Source organism: Dipodomys ordii, unplaced genomic scaffold (assembly GCF_000151885.1).
Source record: "Dipodomys ordii isolate 6190 unplaced genomic scaffold, Dord_2.0 Scaffold56, whole genome shotgun sequence".
Taxonomy (NCBI): domain Eukaryota; kingdom Metazoa; phylum Chordata; class Mammalia; order Rodentia; family Heteromyidae; genus Dipodomys; species Dipodomys ordii.
Genome location: NW_012267272.1, coordinates 8099804 through 8116188, shown reverse-complemented (window position 1 = coordinate 8116188; position 16385 = coordinate 8099804). Strand labels below are relative to the sequence as shown.

At 44.9% G+C, this 16385-nt stretch overlaps 2 protein-coding genes across 2 annotated transcripts in view; one reads left to right on the top strand and one right to left on the bottom strand.

The window, feature by feature from the left end:
- Kiaa1147 (KIAA1147 ortholog) overlaps positions 1-7760 on the top strand; it is a 29624-nt gene extending 21864 nt beyond the window's left edge. Inside the window, exons 6-10 of the mRNA XM_013021564.1 lie at positions 12-150; positions 1729-1860; positions 1995-2145; positions 2801-2869; positions 3182-7760. Of these exons, the coding sequence (XP_012877018.1) occupies positions 12-150; positions 1729-1860; positions 1995-2145; positions 2801-2869; positions 3182-3377 (687 nt within the window). The 3' untranslated portion in view covers positions 3378-7760. The remainder of the gene's footprint in view (positions 1-11; positions 151-1728; positions 1861-1994; positions 2146-2800; positions 2870-3181) is intronic.
- A 2509-nt stretch (positions 7761-10269) lies between these two features.
- Agk (acylglycerol kinase) overlaps positions 10270-16385 on the bottom strand; it is an 80025-nt gene continuing 73909 nt past the window's right edge. Inside the window, exons 13-15 of the mRNA XM_013021636.1 lie at positions 13417-13487; positions 11531-11615; positions 10270-10457 (exon numbers count right to left, since the gene is read on the bottom strand). Coding sequence (XP_012877090.1) covers positions 10323-10457; positions 11531-11615; positions 13417-13487 — 291 coding nt within the window. The 3' untranslated portion in view covers positions 10270-10322. The remainder of the gene's footprint in view (positions 10458-11530; positions 11616-13416; positions 13488-16385) is intronic.

The window sequence follows — 16385 nt, the reverse complement described above, 5'->3', positions numbered from 1 at the left end:
TTTGTTTGCAGATTACACACCCAGCTGGCTGCATGTCTCAGTTTATTAAGTTCTTCGGAGAGCAGATCCTCATTCTCTGGAAGTTCGCCTTACTTCGAAAGCGCATTTTGATATTTTCTCCCCCGCCAGTGGGCGTTGTGTGCTACCGAGGTAACCAGAAGCCTCTGTCCAGGCTTCTTCCCAAATTCACAGAACATGAACTGCTTCCATCTTTCTTTGTTGGCCAAGTTGGGGAGAGCTTGGGTCATATCAAGGAGATTGAGGGTTTTAATCTGAAATGTGGGCTGATTACATTTGTGTTTCATTTTATTTATTTGTTTTGCCTGGTCCTGGAGCTTGAAATCTGGGTCTGGGCTCTGTCCCTGAGCTTTTGTGCTCAAGGTTGGTGCTCTACCACTTGAGCCACAGCTCCACTTCTAGCTTTTATGATGCTTATTTGGAGATAAGAGTCTTACAGACTTCTGCTCTGGCTGGCTTTGAACCAGGATCCTCAGATCTCAGCCTCCGAATAGCTAGGATTACAGGCATGAGCCACTAGTACCCAGTTTAAATTTGTATTTTAGAATGTGGAGTCTGCAGGTAATGAGAAAATGGATTTAGTGACTGACACACCAGTAGCCTAGTGAGATATAAGGGCCTGGTTTAAAGCGGAGAAGATGGTTCTGGGTGTGTTTAGGAGATGAATGGATTGGGTTGTCTGATCAGTTGTAAAGGCTCTGGCATGTATGAAGGGGTACTGGGGAGGAGTATGGGGTGACATGGATGGTGGGCCCTCAAAATGAAGGACCCGGAAAAAGTGGTGAAAGGGTTGGTTTAAGGGGGTTGATGTGGGACATGGTGAATGAGCACTGGCTGAGATTTTTGCCAAGAAGATGGATACCAAGTGCTTGAATAGCTGGGTCAGGGCCTCTGTAGAAAATGCAGATGCAGATGTGAGGCTGACATTAAGACTTGTGACAGTCATGAGATGGATGAATAGTGATGTGCCAGGCACAGGAGATAGACTGACCACTGGTAGGACAGAGAAACTGAGGTAGAGCTATCAGAAAGGGGAAACCAGAGAATGCAGGGTTATAGCAGGCCAGTCTTGAGAATGGGGTAGTTCAGAAATGTCAAAGTCCAAGCAAGACCAGTGGAAGAGTGAAAAACATCTACTGGATTTGATAGGTGCATTGTGGATGTGGCCTTTAGGAGACCCAAGTTCTCTAAGGGGCCCTAAGAGCTTCCTACCGAGTGCCAGGGATACCTGGCTCCTGGAGCACCATGATGGTCCAACGCTTTTCTGTTAGCCTTCAAGCATCTCTGTTAGTCCATTTCCAGCTGCTCTAGCAAAATGCCCAAGGCTGGGATAATTAATTCACACAAAGGCTTGACTCATGGTTCTAGAAAAGAAGAACGTGGCACTGGTGTCTACACAGCTCTAAATGAGGGGCTGGTGGTGGAAGAGTGTGTGAGAGAGAAGTGCCAGGCTCACTTCCTTACAACTGTTCTCTAGATAAGCACTCGTGGAACCACATTATCTCCTTCTCGTGACCCTCTTCAAAGCCAGTCATCTTTCAGAACGGTGACATTGGGGACCAAGTGTCAACAGGAGTTTGGGCAGGGACAAACCACATCTACACCATCGTGGCTTCCTTATGGTGTTGACCAGCAGGCTTCAGTGGAGGAGGAGGAGGAAGAGTAGGGGCAGATACTTCTCTCACCTCTTCTTCCCTCCCTCCCCATCAGTGTACTGCTGCTGCTGCCTGGCCAATGTGTCCCTGCCAGGCATCGGAAGCACTATCCCCGAGTCCAAACCTTTCTTCTATGTGAACGTAGCTGACATTGAGAGCCTGGAGGTCGAGGTGTCCTATGTGGCCTGTGAGTACAAAGCTTCCCTTCCTCCTGTCCCTTATCCAAGCCTACCTACTCCTCCTCTGGGCTTGTGGGCTCCCTGATCCCCCAGCAGGGTCAAGCTAGCATTCTCAGTGGTTCCTTGGGGTCTGAGTTTGCAGGTACCACAGAGAAGATATTCGAGGAGAAGCAGGAGCTCTATGATGTCTACGTGGATAACCAGAATGTGAAGACACACCATGACCATCTGCAGCCCCTGCTGAAGATCAACAGTGCTGACCGGGAGAAGTACCGGAGACTGAATGAGCAGAGGTAGGGGCAGCTGGGGTACCGGGCCTGCGAGGGCCACACCTAGGCCAATGAGAACAGCCCAGGATTCTTGAACCTTCTCAGAACCACACTGGCAGTCTCTGTAAAGCCTGTCCCACTGCCCCTTTGCCTGACAGTACACAGCCTGCCTGGGTACTGCAAGCATAGGACAACCCGACCTCCACGTTACCCTCTCTGCAAAGCAGCAGACAGACATGGAGGTTTCTTTCTGACAGGCTTTGGAATCTGAACCTCTGCAAAGGGAAATTGCTCTAGCTTTCAGAAACTCTCCTGATGACTGTGTGTGTGTGTGTGTGTGTGTGTGTGTAACAACCATGTATTGAACCTCTACACCATGTGAATCCCACTTAGGAACTTGCTAAGGTGTTATTTCATGTGGTCGTCCTGTGAACTATGAGGTATCATCACTACCATCTCTATTGAATGGACAATTAGGAAAGAGCAGCCATTGTCCTAGTTACCTGGGATTTTGAGTCTTCCTGTTGACCCTTCCTTGTCTCTGTGCCTCTGCATGAGGCCCGCTCTGCCTTGTGCTGCTTCCTGGGAGATGTGACCCATTGTAGATGCCCGGCTGCCGACAAGCCTGTGGCTGGGGCCCTGTAGTCAGGCTGGCTGATGGTGATCTTCTTCCCAACAGGCAGATGCTGTTGTACTCTCAGGAAGTGGAAGGAGACTACAATCCTTGTGAAGAGGACCTGTTTGTGCTGTGAGTGAGCCTGGGCCGCAGCTGCGGGCCCCTGAATCCCTGCAGCTAACTGTCCTGGTTAATGACATTCCTCATGTCACTCAGTGGAAGTAGAGCTGTGGCTCAAGGGGTAGAACACCAGCCTTGAGCAGCAAGAGCTAAGGGACAGTGCCCAGGCCCTGAGTTCAAGCTCCAGTACCAGCACATACCAAAAACAAAACAAAACAGCAACAACAAAAAACAGTTAAAAATAGCAATGTGGGTTCCAACCGTGTGGATTATCTAGTGAGTTCTTGTCTTTTCTTCCCTCCCTGTCCTGTCTTGCAACTACAGGTTTTTCCTGGAGCAAAACAACCGGATATTTCAGACTTTATTGGAAGTGTCTGCCAGTCAGGACAAAACTCTGACAGCAGAGCATGCCCGTGGCATGGGCCTGGACCCGCAAGGAGACCGGAGCTTTCTCATGGACTTGCTGGAGGCCTATGGCATTGACGTCATGCTGGTCATTGACAACCCCTGTTGTCCATAGGAAGATTGGCACGGAACTGGCAAGCCACGAACGTGGAGTGTACTCCAGGCTTCCAGTGGCCTCAGTATTTTCTAAGCTGACACAAAGGAAGACTGTTTCTACTTACCCACAAATGTAATTTTTGCAATTTTCTTTTTTTCCCTAAGGGTAAGAGAGACTGCCTTGGTTTTGTACCCTGCTTTGGTGGGACATTTGGTAGGGTACTTCCTCTCAGAGATGCTGGGTTTGGGGCTTAGTCTTAGTAGATGTGTTACTAGGAGTACATTGAGATCTGGAAACACTGGGGTGGATTCCACCTGCCTGGTCTGTATGTCCTTGTCTCTTGATTCGTGCAAGAATAAGACAACCGTCTGTCTAGCGTGGCCTTAACATGTTCATCTTCCTACAGGCAGAAAGTGATGGATGACCTTGAAAGGTCAAGGTCTAGGGGTCAGAAGTGTTGGGATCAAGTCCTTTTTTCTGTTCATTAGAGCAAGTCTTTGTCTTCTCTGATCACTTAAGTAGGGACCACAGAGTGACACAACGTATGTTTCTTATACCAATTATGAGCTCTAGGACAAAAGGAATGGAGAGCTAGTTTGTGGGTCAGCTGAAAACCTGGAAACCCTTTTCTAAGTCAGTGAATGCTGGCTACTTGGTATAATGTTCTTTCTCTGAATCTCACCTCTGGAGATTGGCTGGTGACTTCCTCAGGGCCTACACTGCCCTAGAGCTTGCAAGCAAATTCATTTTTACAATTGAGTCTCCCTACAGGGCTACACATCCTCCTGTAATGACTGGGGTACTTTGCAAGGATGAAGTGGTAGATATTTAAACAGGGTAGAGGAGAAGCTGTGAGTTTCTTCTCCAGGACTCCAAGAGTTCTCTAGAACCTTCATCCATAGACCCTCTGGAGTAGACAGATCCACTGGATTTGGGATCCAGCCAGGATCTGATCTGTTTGAGGTTAGATTGAGTTGTGTTAACCAGACTGTTTACAGATGATGAACATCTGTCTCTTCAGCAGAGGTGTTTTCCTTATGCTAAGGTCACTGGGTCCAGGAGTGTAGGATTTGTCAGCAAGTGTAGCCATGCCTTCTTGCAGGAGAGTGGGTGGACTCTTCTCGTGTCAGTCATGACTATATCCACTTTCTTAGGAGTTTTTCAAGTTGGGCAGCATCTTGTAGTGACCTGCCCATCCTTTTGGGCTGGGTTTCTTGATGTCTAAAAGCTTAGGTAAGAGGACGGTTGTTAACTAAAGGTAAAAAAATCAGTTCGTATAGTAGTTTAGAGGGTTTTTTTTGGGGGGGGCATACTTAAGGACTCTGGTTTAGGATCCTGGGCTGTTAACAGATTAATTTCTTCTCTTGCCTCCTGCCTTCTGAATTCTGTTCTCAGAAAAGAAGCTGATACATTCATCCATGTCTGTGGCCAGAACACAGCCAGGCTAGATGTCCCCAAAAGAGAGAAATAACCTTCCAATGGATGGGCCATGCCTCTTATCTCAGTACTAGCCTTTTACTGTTAAAAGTATTTCCACTGTAGCACCTTGATACAGAATTCAAGAGTGAAGAAATTCATATGTATAGAAACAGGAATAGACACTGATTAATCAGGGTAGCCACTTTTATGTAAATATATAAATAGGTTTGGGCATTGAAATGTGAACTGTGCAACTAATACATTTTCCTCTTTCCTCCTCTGTATTGTGGATTTAGCTATCATCTCAGAAACATGTTTACAAAAGGAAAAAAAAAACACAACTTTTTTATGGACCACCTTCTCCTTCCTTGCAGGGCAGACAGGGACTTTCTCACTGGGGTTATCATTCCTTCTAGTAGTGAATGAGGCTTGGAGTCTTCTAATTGGGGCTCCAAAGTTTGAGCCAAGTCATTGCTTAGCACTAGCTTTGCCTTTGAACATGAAGCCCTCCTCTCCTGGGGATGTTATGGCCCTGTCATTTGTGAGTACTGTAAATGGGGAAGGGATCTGCATCCCATACCTTCCATCCACTCTGCCATGTCTTCTGTGGGGCAAGGGCAGGAAAAGCCAAGTTCATGGATGCACCAAGAGTAGTAATTCAGCACAGGAACTTGCATTTGAAATCAGCCTTGTTATAAATCACATGGTAACCAAAATGGGAACGGTTAAGAGTTGTACACAAGTAAGATAGCATTTGTTGGCATATATGAAGGTTCATTATTTAACTACCTATGTTTTACAAGGGAGATAAAGGTAAATTAATTGCTAGGCACATCACTGTCTTCCTTTTGGTGGCCAGGAAGATGGACTTGCTATCTGTCTTCATATACTGAAAGCACTTCAAACACTGAGGTCAAACGAGCCACCTCTCCAGGGGCACCTGGTGTACAAGAGGGTAGTGATAATCCTTGTAGGGGCAGACATCAACCTCTGACAAGAGACAGGGACCTGAGGGACTGTTGGCCTTTGAAGCTGCACAGCCCAGGAAATGGATTGAGACGTGCTCTCACCCTTGAAAAGGAGGGAATGGAAGGTGGATGTGGATGAAGATTACACAATAATGAGCAGCTTTGCCACAGACCTGCTTTAGGGTGAGCACGGTTCTAAAATGGATAAGAATGAATAAGGAGAACTGTGTGGCTCTGTGTGGGCTGCCAGCTCCCTGCCAGGCTAGTTGGATCTGAACCTGGGACATGTCTAGCTGTCCTGTCTCTTCCCTTCACCTAGCAATTACATTTGAGGGGGTATCCTGCAGCCCCGTAGGCTCGCCTTGACAGGCCCAGACTCTGCCCTTCTCATTTCAGGAAAACGCTTTACTGATTCAGGTAGGGCAGGGGAGGAGTTAAGGACTCCTTTTATCGACTGTCATTTTAACATTTCATTTTTACTACTAATATACCTCTGGTTCCCAGGAGCTATTGGAGCACTGAGTATTGTAGGAAAAGGCTGTGAATGAAGTTAATGTTTTTCTTACAAGAAGTGGAAGTTTATTTTTATATCGTCCTTACTACTTGATGAACTGGGTATGAAGGTGTTGAAATGGAAAATTTCCAAGCTATAACCCTAGAAGAAATGGGCGGTTTTGTATTTTGGTAGCAGCTGAAACATTTAGAGGCTTCGCATGGCATTCCATGTGAATAAGGACATTGTGCTGTGTGATCTTGGCAGAGCTCCACATCCACATCCACAGGCCCAGGAAGGAGGATGCCACACAAACACTAACTTCAGAGAAACTCTAGGACCCAAGAGAGGAGGGGAGCTTCTGAGTAGCAGGCCCCCTCGTTCAACTAGAGGGAATCGGGAACAGGAGGTGGTTTTCTAGCTAATTCTTCCATTCATTTTAAAAGGCTGACATTTTGGAGTGGTTGGATGACATTGCAAACTTAGAAAGGGAATGGGAAATTTTTAGTGCTGCACAGGGGAAAAATGAGAATGGGTAAATAAAATCCCACTCTCTTCATTTTAGAATTTATTCTTAAAATTCAGCAGAGGATGGACTTTGAAGAGCTGGGAGGACCGAAATTCAAAAAGGTTATTCAATACCATAATAGCGTAGTGTTACTGACTTTTGGGTAAAATGCCTCTTCAGACAAATGATGAGTTGAATTTGCTTTCTAAGAGTAATTGGGGAGTGTGGGATGAAGTAGGGTATTATAAATTGGACAGAGATAACCCACAAAGCAAAAAACCCATACTGAGGTAATCAGTGTTGGAAGTATATTTAATTCAAATGAAGAGTGAAGCAAAGATGAAGTATATTAAAAAATTAGGAAAACAAGGTTTGGGTCTGTCATGCCCGAACAGTCCTGAGTGGGGACCGTAGGAGTTCTGGGTTTGACTAGCCTGGGTGGGTGACACCAGAGGTTGAGCATAGAGGTTAACAGAGTGAACTCTTGTTTACCCAGAGCTTGCTGGCTAACATTTTGTACAGGTCTAGAATATAAATCTTTCCTGAAGACAAGGTAGTTGTCACCTTGGAAACCCTGTTTCCCTATTTTTGTTTCCAAGTAAGGCTCAGCATAATGTCCCTGGTTGCCTTAAATGTAAAAACCCTATTTTGAGTCATATCCCATCCTAAGAGTTAAAGCAATAAGAGAAACTGAATCTATTTTTGTTTCAAGTTGTTACCTCATGTGATGAAATCGGCAACTTCTTAAGTTTTGCCCTGGATGCTACTATAAACAGGTGCAGTGGTCTTTTTTTTCCCTCTGTCTTTATTGGCGATAATTTAAAGGCTTGAAGAAAGCTGAGGTTAATCATATGGCTAAGAGTCAATGTTTCTTGAATTGCTTTGTTTGGTGGTATAAATGACATCTATGTATATCATATCTGTATATATCTGAACCAAGTTGTGTGCAGAGGTTGATATAACTATATTTACAGTAAACAATTTTTACAATTAAAGTTCACATTTTAACATGACTCTGTGCAGTGTCAAAAATGTGGTTTGTGGTTGGAAGGAATGATGGTGGTCCAACTGGGGACCAGAGCCCTTGGGCTGAACCCTGCCTTCGCTTACAGTGATGGGGAAGAGACCTGGAGTTTCTCTCCATCCTCAGAGAAGTTGTGGTTTGGATATACACTGTCCAGGAATCAGAAGCCAAAGTTGAGAATATGCCATCCAGAAGAGCGAGGGCTATGTACCCAGAGTCACAAAAGAGAACTTTGAGAAGCGGCCCTTCTGTTCTATGCAGTGTCTTAAAAGACAGGAGGTTTTGACACAGGTGTCTGTGTGTGTTTGTAGTGAACCTTTGGGGAGCTATTTTAAACATTATTTTGGGCATGCTGGAAAACTGATGTGTCACGTGCATGCACAAAGCACTGGTGCTTAGTCATTTTAACTTTAGAGGAAAGAAAAGGCTTTGCTAACCTGTTGTCTAGAAGGCCTGTGCTGTACAGTATTCAGCTTTTGAGTGCAATGAACCCATAAAGTTTGTACTGCAGAGGAGGGCAGCGTCTCCTGCGCTCGGCTCAGCATTCCAGCTGTGGCTGCATTGTTAAACATCATTTCACATGCTCATTGCATGGAAGGACAGCGCGAGAATAAAGAAATAGACAATAAGGAAAGCAAGTCCCCAAAGCAGAGCCTAAGAAAGAAAACAAAATTCGAACAAAATTTTACAAGTAAAATTCTTATGTGCAAATATCTTTCCCCAACCATTTGCACCACTGATTATACTAAACACACACACACACACACACACACACACACACACAGATTTAGCACTTTAGTGAAACAAGAAAGTCAGATTCTGTATTGGCCCTACACACTGCTACAGAACCCTAATATGCTAATTTTATTCCTTACACATCCCCTCACCTCTCCATGCTGGCTTGAGGGAGGTGGGTTTGGACCCCCTTAGAATTGTGCTCAAGTAAAAGTTTTCACCACCACCTTGACATGAGTACTAAGCAGGTAAGCCTTACATTTTGCGATCCTGTATGGAGAAGCTGTTGTTTGTATAATAATAAAGTAGTACTCTCCCCTCTCCATGGGTATATAACCTTTCTGAGAAGGAGCTGGAGCTAAGTAAGGTCTGCCAGCCAATTTTCCCCCACGTCCCACTTTGCTATCTCCCTCTGCACCTTGCTGTGCACAGATCCCTGGAGAATAAGGACCTCTGGGGTACAAAGCAAGGGAAATGTCAAGAGCAGTATTAGGACTGATTAATACTCGTCCTTAGAAAATTGGGTGGTTTTTAGTTCTCTGCTTTTAACGGAGGATCTAATTGAGTTAACTGTTGAGAAGTCACTGGCTGTTTTAATGGTAGAACACTGCTTGTGCCATGTAACTTCAAAAGAATTCAAAGAACTGTGTAAAATTGTTGTGATTTTTTCTATTTGTTTACTTGTGTGCACACAAGTATAAAAAGCTAAACAAGGACTATAACTATAGTCAAATCTTCTTGTTGCGCTACAAATTGGATTTATGTAAAGGATAAAGAAAATTCTAATAATTTTTAATTATCAAAGTTAACTTTCCTCAATTAGGGTGCCCAGTAATTACAAAAACATTTTGTTTTTCACTAAGCATTTAGGAACTAGCCAAATGTATTTTATGTCCGATTATATTTTTTGTGAATGAAAAGCAATCAATACAAATGCACACATAAAAACAGATTACATTATAAGGGTCTTTTGCTGAAAGTGTTATGGAAATCCACAGGGAGAAAAGTTAAAACATATTCAACCACTGAAGAACGAGTTCCTTTATTGTTATAAATGAAGGAGGGGCATCAAGTTGCTCTGGTATTTAAAACCTACTGATGTGTTTAAACGGGTGGCTTCACACGTCTTATTTTAAGATGAATATTTACACCGCCCCAGGAAGGCCATGCCACTGTTTCATCTCCCTTGAAGAGCGGCGGGCGTCGGGTGTTGATGGTGGGCCTGGCGTCTGTGGACCGCTCCGCACGCACTGCGCAGGCGCCTGTGGACCGCTCCGCACGCACTGCGCAGGCGTCTGTGGACCGCTCCGCACGCACTGCGCAGGGGAGGCCGTGGCGGCCGGTGATGGCGCTCCGGGGCCTGGCCCCGGCCCCGCTACCAGGCTGTCAGTTCGCGGCAGGCCGGCACAACCTGGACCCCGCACTTAGAGGGGACTGGATGGGAGAAACCCCTTGACACTTGCTTTTGGGTGGAGGATGACACTGAAACAAGAGCTTACAAGGTACCAGCGCACACACGAGGGGGAGGAGGTGTCTGGGGCGGCCGTGGGCGTCCCTGGGGACCCCTGCAGCCAGAGCGCCAGTGCGAGCACGTGCTGTGCCAGCAGACCCGCCCCTCCGCACGCCTGGAGCGCATGCGCAGACGTGCAGGAGGCACCACGCATGTGCGCGGAAGGAGCACGGACAGAAAAGGAGGGGAGAGGGGCTGCGGGGAGCGCTGCGCCAGCGTGTGGAGCAGTGGAGCAGGTGGGGCCGGTGGTGGGGACCCGAGGTGCCCGGTCCCGCGGCGGCCGGCGGGGCGGCGTGCCGGGCCTCACTAGGCTGCGCTCTGCAGCATTTCTTCCCGCTTCCTGGGGTCGCAGAAGAAGCGCAGTTTTCTGGGCAGCAGCTTCACCTCCACGGGCATCGCTTCGTACTCCTCGCTGTCAATGCTGAAAGAGCCCCCCGTTCCCTGGGGAGAGGAGGCGGCTCAGAGGAGGGGCGCCTGCCCCGGCTTGGGCCCGCCTGCCTGCCCCCCAAGAGCCGGACCAACCCCCCCCCCACGAGCCCATCCCCACATCCTAACAAAACAGCTCAGTGCCCAACTGCTCTGGGAACACTCACCCAGCACTCCAGGTAAAAGGACTTTCCTTCCTTCCCTCCCTCCTTCCCTTCTTCCTTCCTTCCCTGCCCTCCCTCCTTCCCTGCCTGCCTGTCTGTCTGCCTGCCTGCCTTCTTTCCTTCCTTCCTTCCTTCCCTGTCTCTTCCCTCCCTAGGTATTTTGGGACATAACGAGGTTAAACTTTTCAAACACAGGGCTGGGAAAGTAACTCTAGCTGTGAAGCATCCACAGTGTTCCAAATAGTCATTCAGAAGCAGGGATTGGCCAGTGTGGTGGCTCACATTTGTAATCCCAGCTCCTCAGAGGTGGAGGTAGAGAGGATCAAGGACAAAAAGCTAGTGAGATCCCATCTCAACAATTCTACATGAAGCTATGGTCCAGCTGTGTGGGGCCCTCCGTTACCTACAACCTTAAATGCTGTAGCACCAGGCCATGGCTCTTCAGAGGCCTGCACTAGCGTTTTCCTGAGCTAGCGCCAATCAGGTATTCTTACAATTCACGGATCTCCAATTTTTTTTTTCACTTTCATAGCTAATTCTTCAAAACATGGATGCATTTCTCAGTGCCAATTCAGTGCGGATTGAAAATTGATTCCAGATCCTTTATAGGAAATGTTACAATGAAGCCTACTACTTGCTGGCTAGAGAATTCTTCCTGTTTCATCATAGGAGACTTTAGCACTGTTGACACATGAACCCACTGCTTGGAGACTGAGAGACCGCCTCTGACCCTGACTGAAGAAGCCTCAAGTCTTCAAGCCATGACCCAGGGGCTCAACTCTCCTTCCCATGTCTCCCTCACTTGGACCTAAACCTCGCAAATACTTGGCATATAGGGGGCGGGAAACAAAGGAGTAAGAGCAATAAAGAACCCACCCACCGACGTGGGCCCACCCCAGTACCCCTTCTCCCCTCCCCTCTCACCTCCGGAAGCAGCAGCGTGCAGCGGCTTGCCTGGAGGCACTCGGTGCCATCTGCTCGAAGCTTGGGGTTTCTCACCTTTTTACTTCTGTTAGTATGGGGTGGGGAATAGCAAGCAAGCATAGAAATCAGTGATGGCATTGAACAACTCAAGCTCCAGCTGTCCCCCTCCTCAGAGGAGGACAGGAAGTACTGTTCAAGGACGAATACATTCCCCACCATGACTCCTGCTCAGCTTTGTGGCACCTTTCAGATTTAGCAGGCTAACCTGCTCTAGAAAACTGGGCAGGAATTGTTCCTTTGTTTCAAATTAACACACCAATCTAATTGCTAGGCAGGTAGTCTCAAATTTAAAGAGCAAAATGAAATTGTAATTCTCTGGGAAAAGTACTAACCTGTCACTGATCCTTCCTGTTATTCTCTATTAAAGGAGAAATAATTTATATTCTAGCTTAAGACAGATATTTCTTTTATATACATGAGTCAGTCCTAAGACATTCTTGAATGATTAGACTGACAGCCTACTAGCATATTTTATCCCTACTAGATAGCCTTGGAGTAAAACAATACACACACACACACACACACACACACACACACCACATGATTTCAATTTTGTATTAGTAGGGATACACATACATGCACATATCCGTGTGTGTGTAGAAAAATCAAGAAAATTGAATTCATTCTTTTCTATATGGAACACTATATGGAACTGTCAAAAGAGTTCTGGAAATTCAACTTCACTATGTTCTGTAAACACACAAACACATTACATGATTAATTTCACTTCTAGTAAGGACCAAAACGAAACTTGCCACTGCAGCTGCTAAGAATGGGGAACAGAATGCCTCCGCCTGGATAAGCAATGGGCTGGGCTCTCTTTCTGCTTTGGGGTGTTGATTTTATAACGATCGGAATCAAGCTGGTTCTCATGACCAGACTCTCAGTCAATACTGTGTGTGGCTTCTGGATACTGGAGCAGAGCAGCCACAGGCTTTTCCTTTTCTCCCCTACTTGCGATACAGCAAGTGTATCAAAGGCTGCAGAAGGAGCTATTCAGCATCTGAAGAAGTTGTACCATCAACTAATGAAAGCCATTCTACTGTCAGCACTGCTGGTATAGATAAAGACGCAGCCATGGAGACGCAACCATGGAGATGCAGCCGCTGCTACAGATATGTCTCATCCCTAAATGGACACCAGAGGGAGCGCCGAGACAAAGCACAAACAGTGGAGCAGATTACCAGTTGGCATGGGAACACGCCAGCAACTCAAATGCTTTGAAGACTGCTGAAGGGTTTTAGCATTCTTAGCCAATAAAATCCTGGCAGAGGTAGAACTCTGCAGATCAGGGAGGACTTAGAAAGGTGTGTTGTATTGGAAAAGGACAAAAAGCCTGGGAAATGTCCAGGCTTTTTCAAGTTTTCCATTCACACCCTGGGAATAAGGAAAAGAAGGTGAAGTGATGGGAACAGCCAGGGAGCCTCTACAAGTGCCATACCATTTGAATACTCTCCTTGGAGGCTGATAGTAGAGATGATTATGTTGTTTCATTTAATAGATGGGGGAAAAGAAAGATTCACAAAAGCTTGTATGACCTTAGTTTCTAGGTCAGTGAATAAATAGCAGAAGCAAGACCATGTTCAGTTTTCTAACTGAAACCAGAGTTCCTGACCTTGTGCCTTGTGTGTAGAATTCCTTAATTTCAACAGAAAGCCAAAGACTGCTCTTAGTTTCTTTTCCAAAGTAGCAGACAGGCACTATGCACATTGACCATTGGAAAACTCAATGGCAGAATTCCCACACTCCATCTCTACACTCAACCATGGAGTCTGAGATCACAAGCTACTTCATGAAGCCCAGGTTACAAATGCCAGTCCACTTACCCTATGGTAATAAAGTCTCCTTTGCTGACAGTGTCAGGTTCAATACAGATGTTCATAAAGTCCTCTTTGCCCTAAACAAAGATTAAAAACACTAATTTGAATTTCGTATAATTTTACATGTAACAATTTTGTTAAATAGCTTAAAACGTGAAAAACTATTTGTAATTGTACTGTACACATCTGTAATACCAGATAAACAGGAGGAGGAAGTTGGGAGCATTGTGGCTCCAGGTCAACCCGGGCAAAAAGTTAGTGAGACTCCATCTCAACTAACAAGCAAGATATGGTGATTCTAGCCTCAGGCATGAGATGGAAGATCACAGTCTGGGCAAACAATGAAAAATAAGTAAAACAGAGAAGGGCTGGGCACGCAGCTCTCTTGTATTCTGCTCAATATGCCTGTTCTTGGAGACCAGGGAGACAGAGGTCCACAGGAGTACGGGCCTCTGTGTCTATAACATGGTCTCACTCCAGAAGTGAGCTAGTGAGCATAGTACTCATCTGAGTTGATTTCTTTCTCTCAGGGAATGAAACAGTCATTTCACAGATGCTGTCTAGCATTTAACATGCAAAGGTAAAACTGTTGCTGATGAATCTTGGCCAAAAGTCTCATAACATTATTCAAAAGTCAAGTTATTGCCAGGCACCGGTGGCTCACACCTGTAATCCTATTCAGGAGGCTGATATCTGAGGATCATGGTTCAAAGCCAGCCCGGGTAGGAAAGTCTGTGAGACTCTTTTCACCAATTAACCACCAGAAAACCAGAAGTGGCACTGTGACTCAAGTGGTAGAGCCCTTGCCTTGAGCTAAAGAGCTCAGGGACAGTACCCAAGTCCACAGCTTAAGCCCCACAACTGGCAAAAAAAAAATCAAGTTATTACATTGGCAGATTCAATGGAAAAAGTATCAACTTAAAAGATGCTGGAAGGATATTTAATAAAATTAAATGTCTTAAGATATTAGAGATTAAAAATCAAAATATGGAGTCAGGTGCCTGCCAGTGGCTCACACCTGGAATTTTAACTACTTGGGAGGTGGAGATCTGAGGATCACAGTTCCAAGCCAGCCCAGGCAGAAAAGTCAGTGAGACTCCTATCTCCAATTAATCACCAAAATGCTGGAAGTAGAGCTCTGGCTCAAGTGGTACAGCTCTCACCTGGAGCAAAAACACTCAGGGACGGCACCCAAGCCCTGAGTTCAAGCCTTAGTACTGGCACAAAAGCAATCAATCAATCAATCAAAACTCTTGACCAATTGGATTACATGAAGACTTCCTTAATGTTATCAAGTTTTAATCATACAGAATTTAAGAATAGAGCATGAAACAAAAGAATCACAAAGTGCATTCTAAGTACATTAAAAATACTAGCAAGAAAGAAAAAAAAACCATTTGTGTCCCTGTCTTGGGTTCATTTTGCTTACCATTATCTCATGTGGTCATATGCACATAGCCTTTGACCTTCTCTGATTGTCCTAGACATGTACTAGTCATTGCAAACAAGGGAAACCATGGGACCTATGCTTCTTTGGGCTTGGCTTACTTCACTTAATAATTTTTTCCAAGTCTTCCCATTTCCTGTTTTCACTGGATTTGGTGCCAGTGTTCTGCATCTTGTATATACATTTTTGTAATTTGGGGAGGGGAAGGGATATTGCAGAACGCTTAAATGGGGATGCAGGCCGACCCATGTGATGATGAGATGTACAGAACACTATGTTGAAAACGAACTACAATGTCGGGGTTGGGGGGTGGGACGGGAGGAGTTGGGAAGGTGGGGAGGGAAGTGATGGTGAGGGGAAAACAAAGGAGGAGGAAACAATGCTCACTACGAAATGTACTCATCACCCTACTCATGTAACTGTAACCCCTCTGCATAACATTTTTACAATTTATATACATGTATATATAGAATGGAGCATGACGCTTTTCTCACAGCTTGAGAAAATGGTCATGCCACTACTTCGTACAGTACCACCAGGCCTTGGCAGTGTGGTGAAGACCAAAGACTAAGAGAGAGCATATGAAAGGAGAAAACAAAACTTGTACTGTCTGTAGTTGAAGTAACAAAATCTACAGGAAATCCAAAAGAATCCAGACAATTAATAAAAGAAATTACTTACGCTGCTGCTTCAGAATCAAGATTAAAATAATAATTTACATGCCCTTCTAGTAAGCCAGTTATACAATGAAATCTGAACAAAAACTATTTATAGTAGCATCAAAAATGAAAGTAACCAAGAATAAATCCAGCAGAAGACAAGATGTATAGAGAAAACTATAAAACTTCATTGTTATTGAAGATGTAAAAAGAAAAAATGGAACAACATATCACACTCATATGCTGTAAGAGTCAATATTGTAGAAATGTCATTTCTCCTCAAATTGATCCATGACCAATGTAGTCCAGACCGATATCATCAATTTTTATGTGGAATTTAATAAACATTCTAAAATATTTATAGAAATCGAAAGAGCCACAAATTGCCAAGAGATACTAAGCAGAAAAACAGAGGAATGTATTATAAAATGGTAATAATTAGGAAAACCAGATTGTAAGTATAGAAAAATAGAAGATTAGAGGTCCTGGCAGTGTGGTGAAGAGAAAGGACTATGTATTTGAAAGGAGAAAACAAAACTTGTACTGTTTGCAGTTGAAATAACAAAATCCACAGGAAATCCATATAATTAATATGATGGAGATCTGGAGAAAATAGACATGTACACTTCAACCAACAGGCTTGGACAACTGACTATTTGGAAGGAAAAAAAATGGAGCCTTACTACCATCATTAACAAAACTTAAAGGTGTTTCCTTTTAATCAAAATGGAACTATTTGATATAAATAATTTTACTTATTATGTATTTATTTATCTGTGACAGTACCAAGGTTTCAACTTACAAATTATTTTAACTCAGTTTTTTTTTTGGGGGGGGGTCCAGTCGTGGGGCCTGAACTCTGGGCCTGG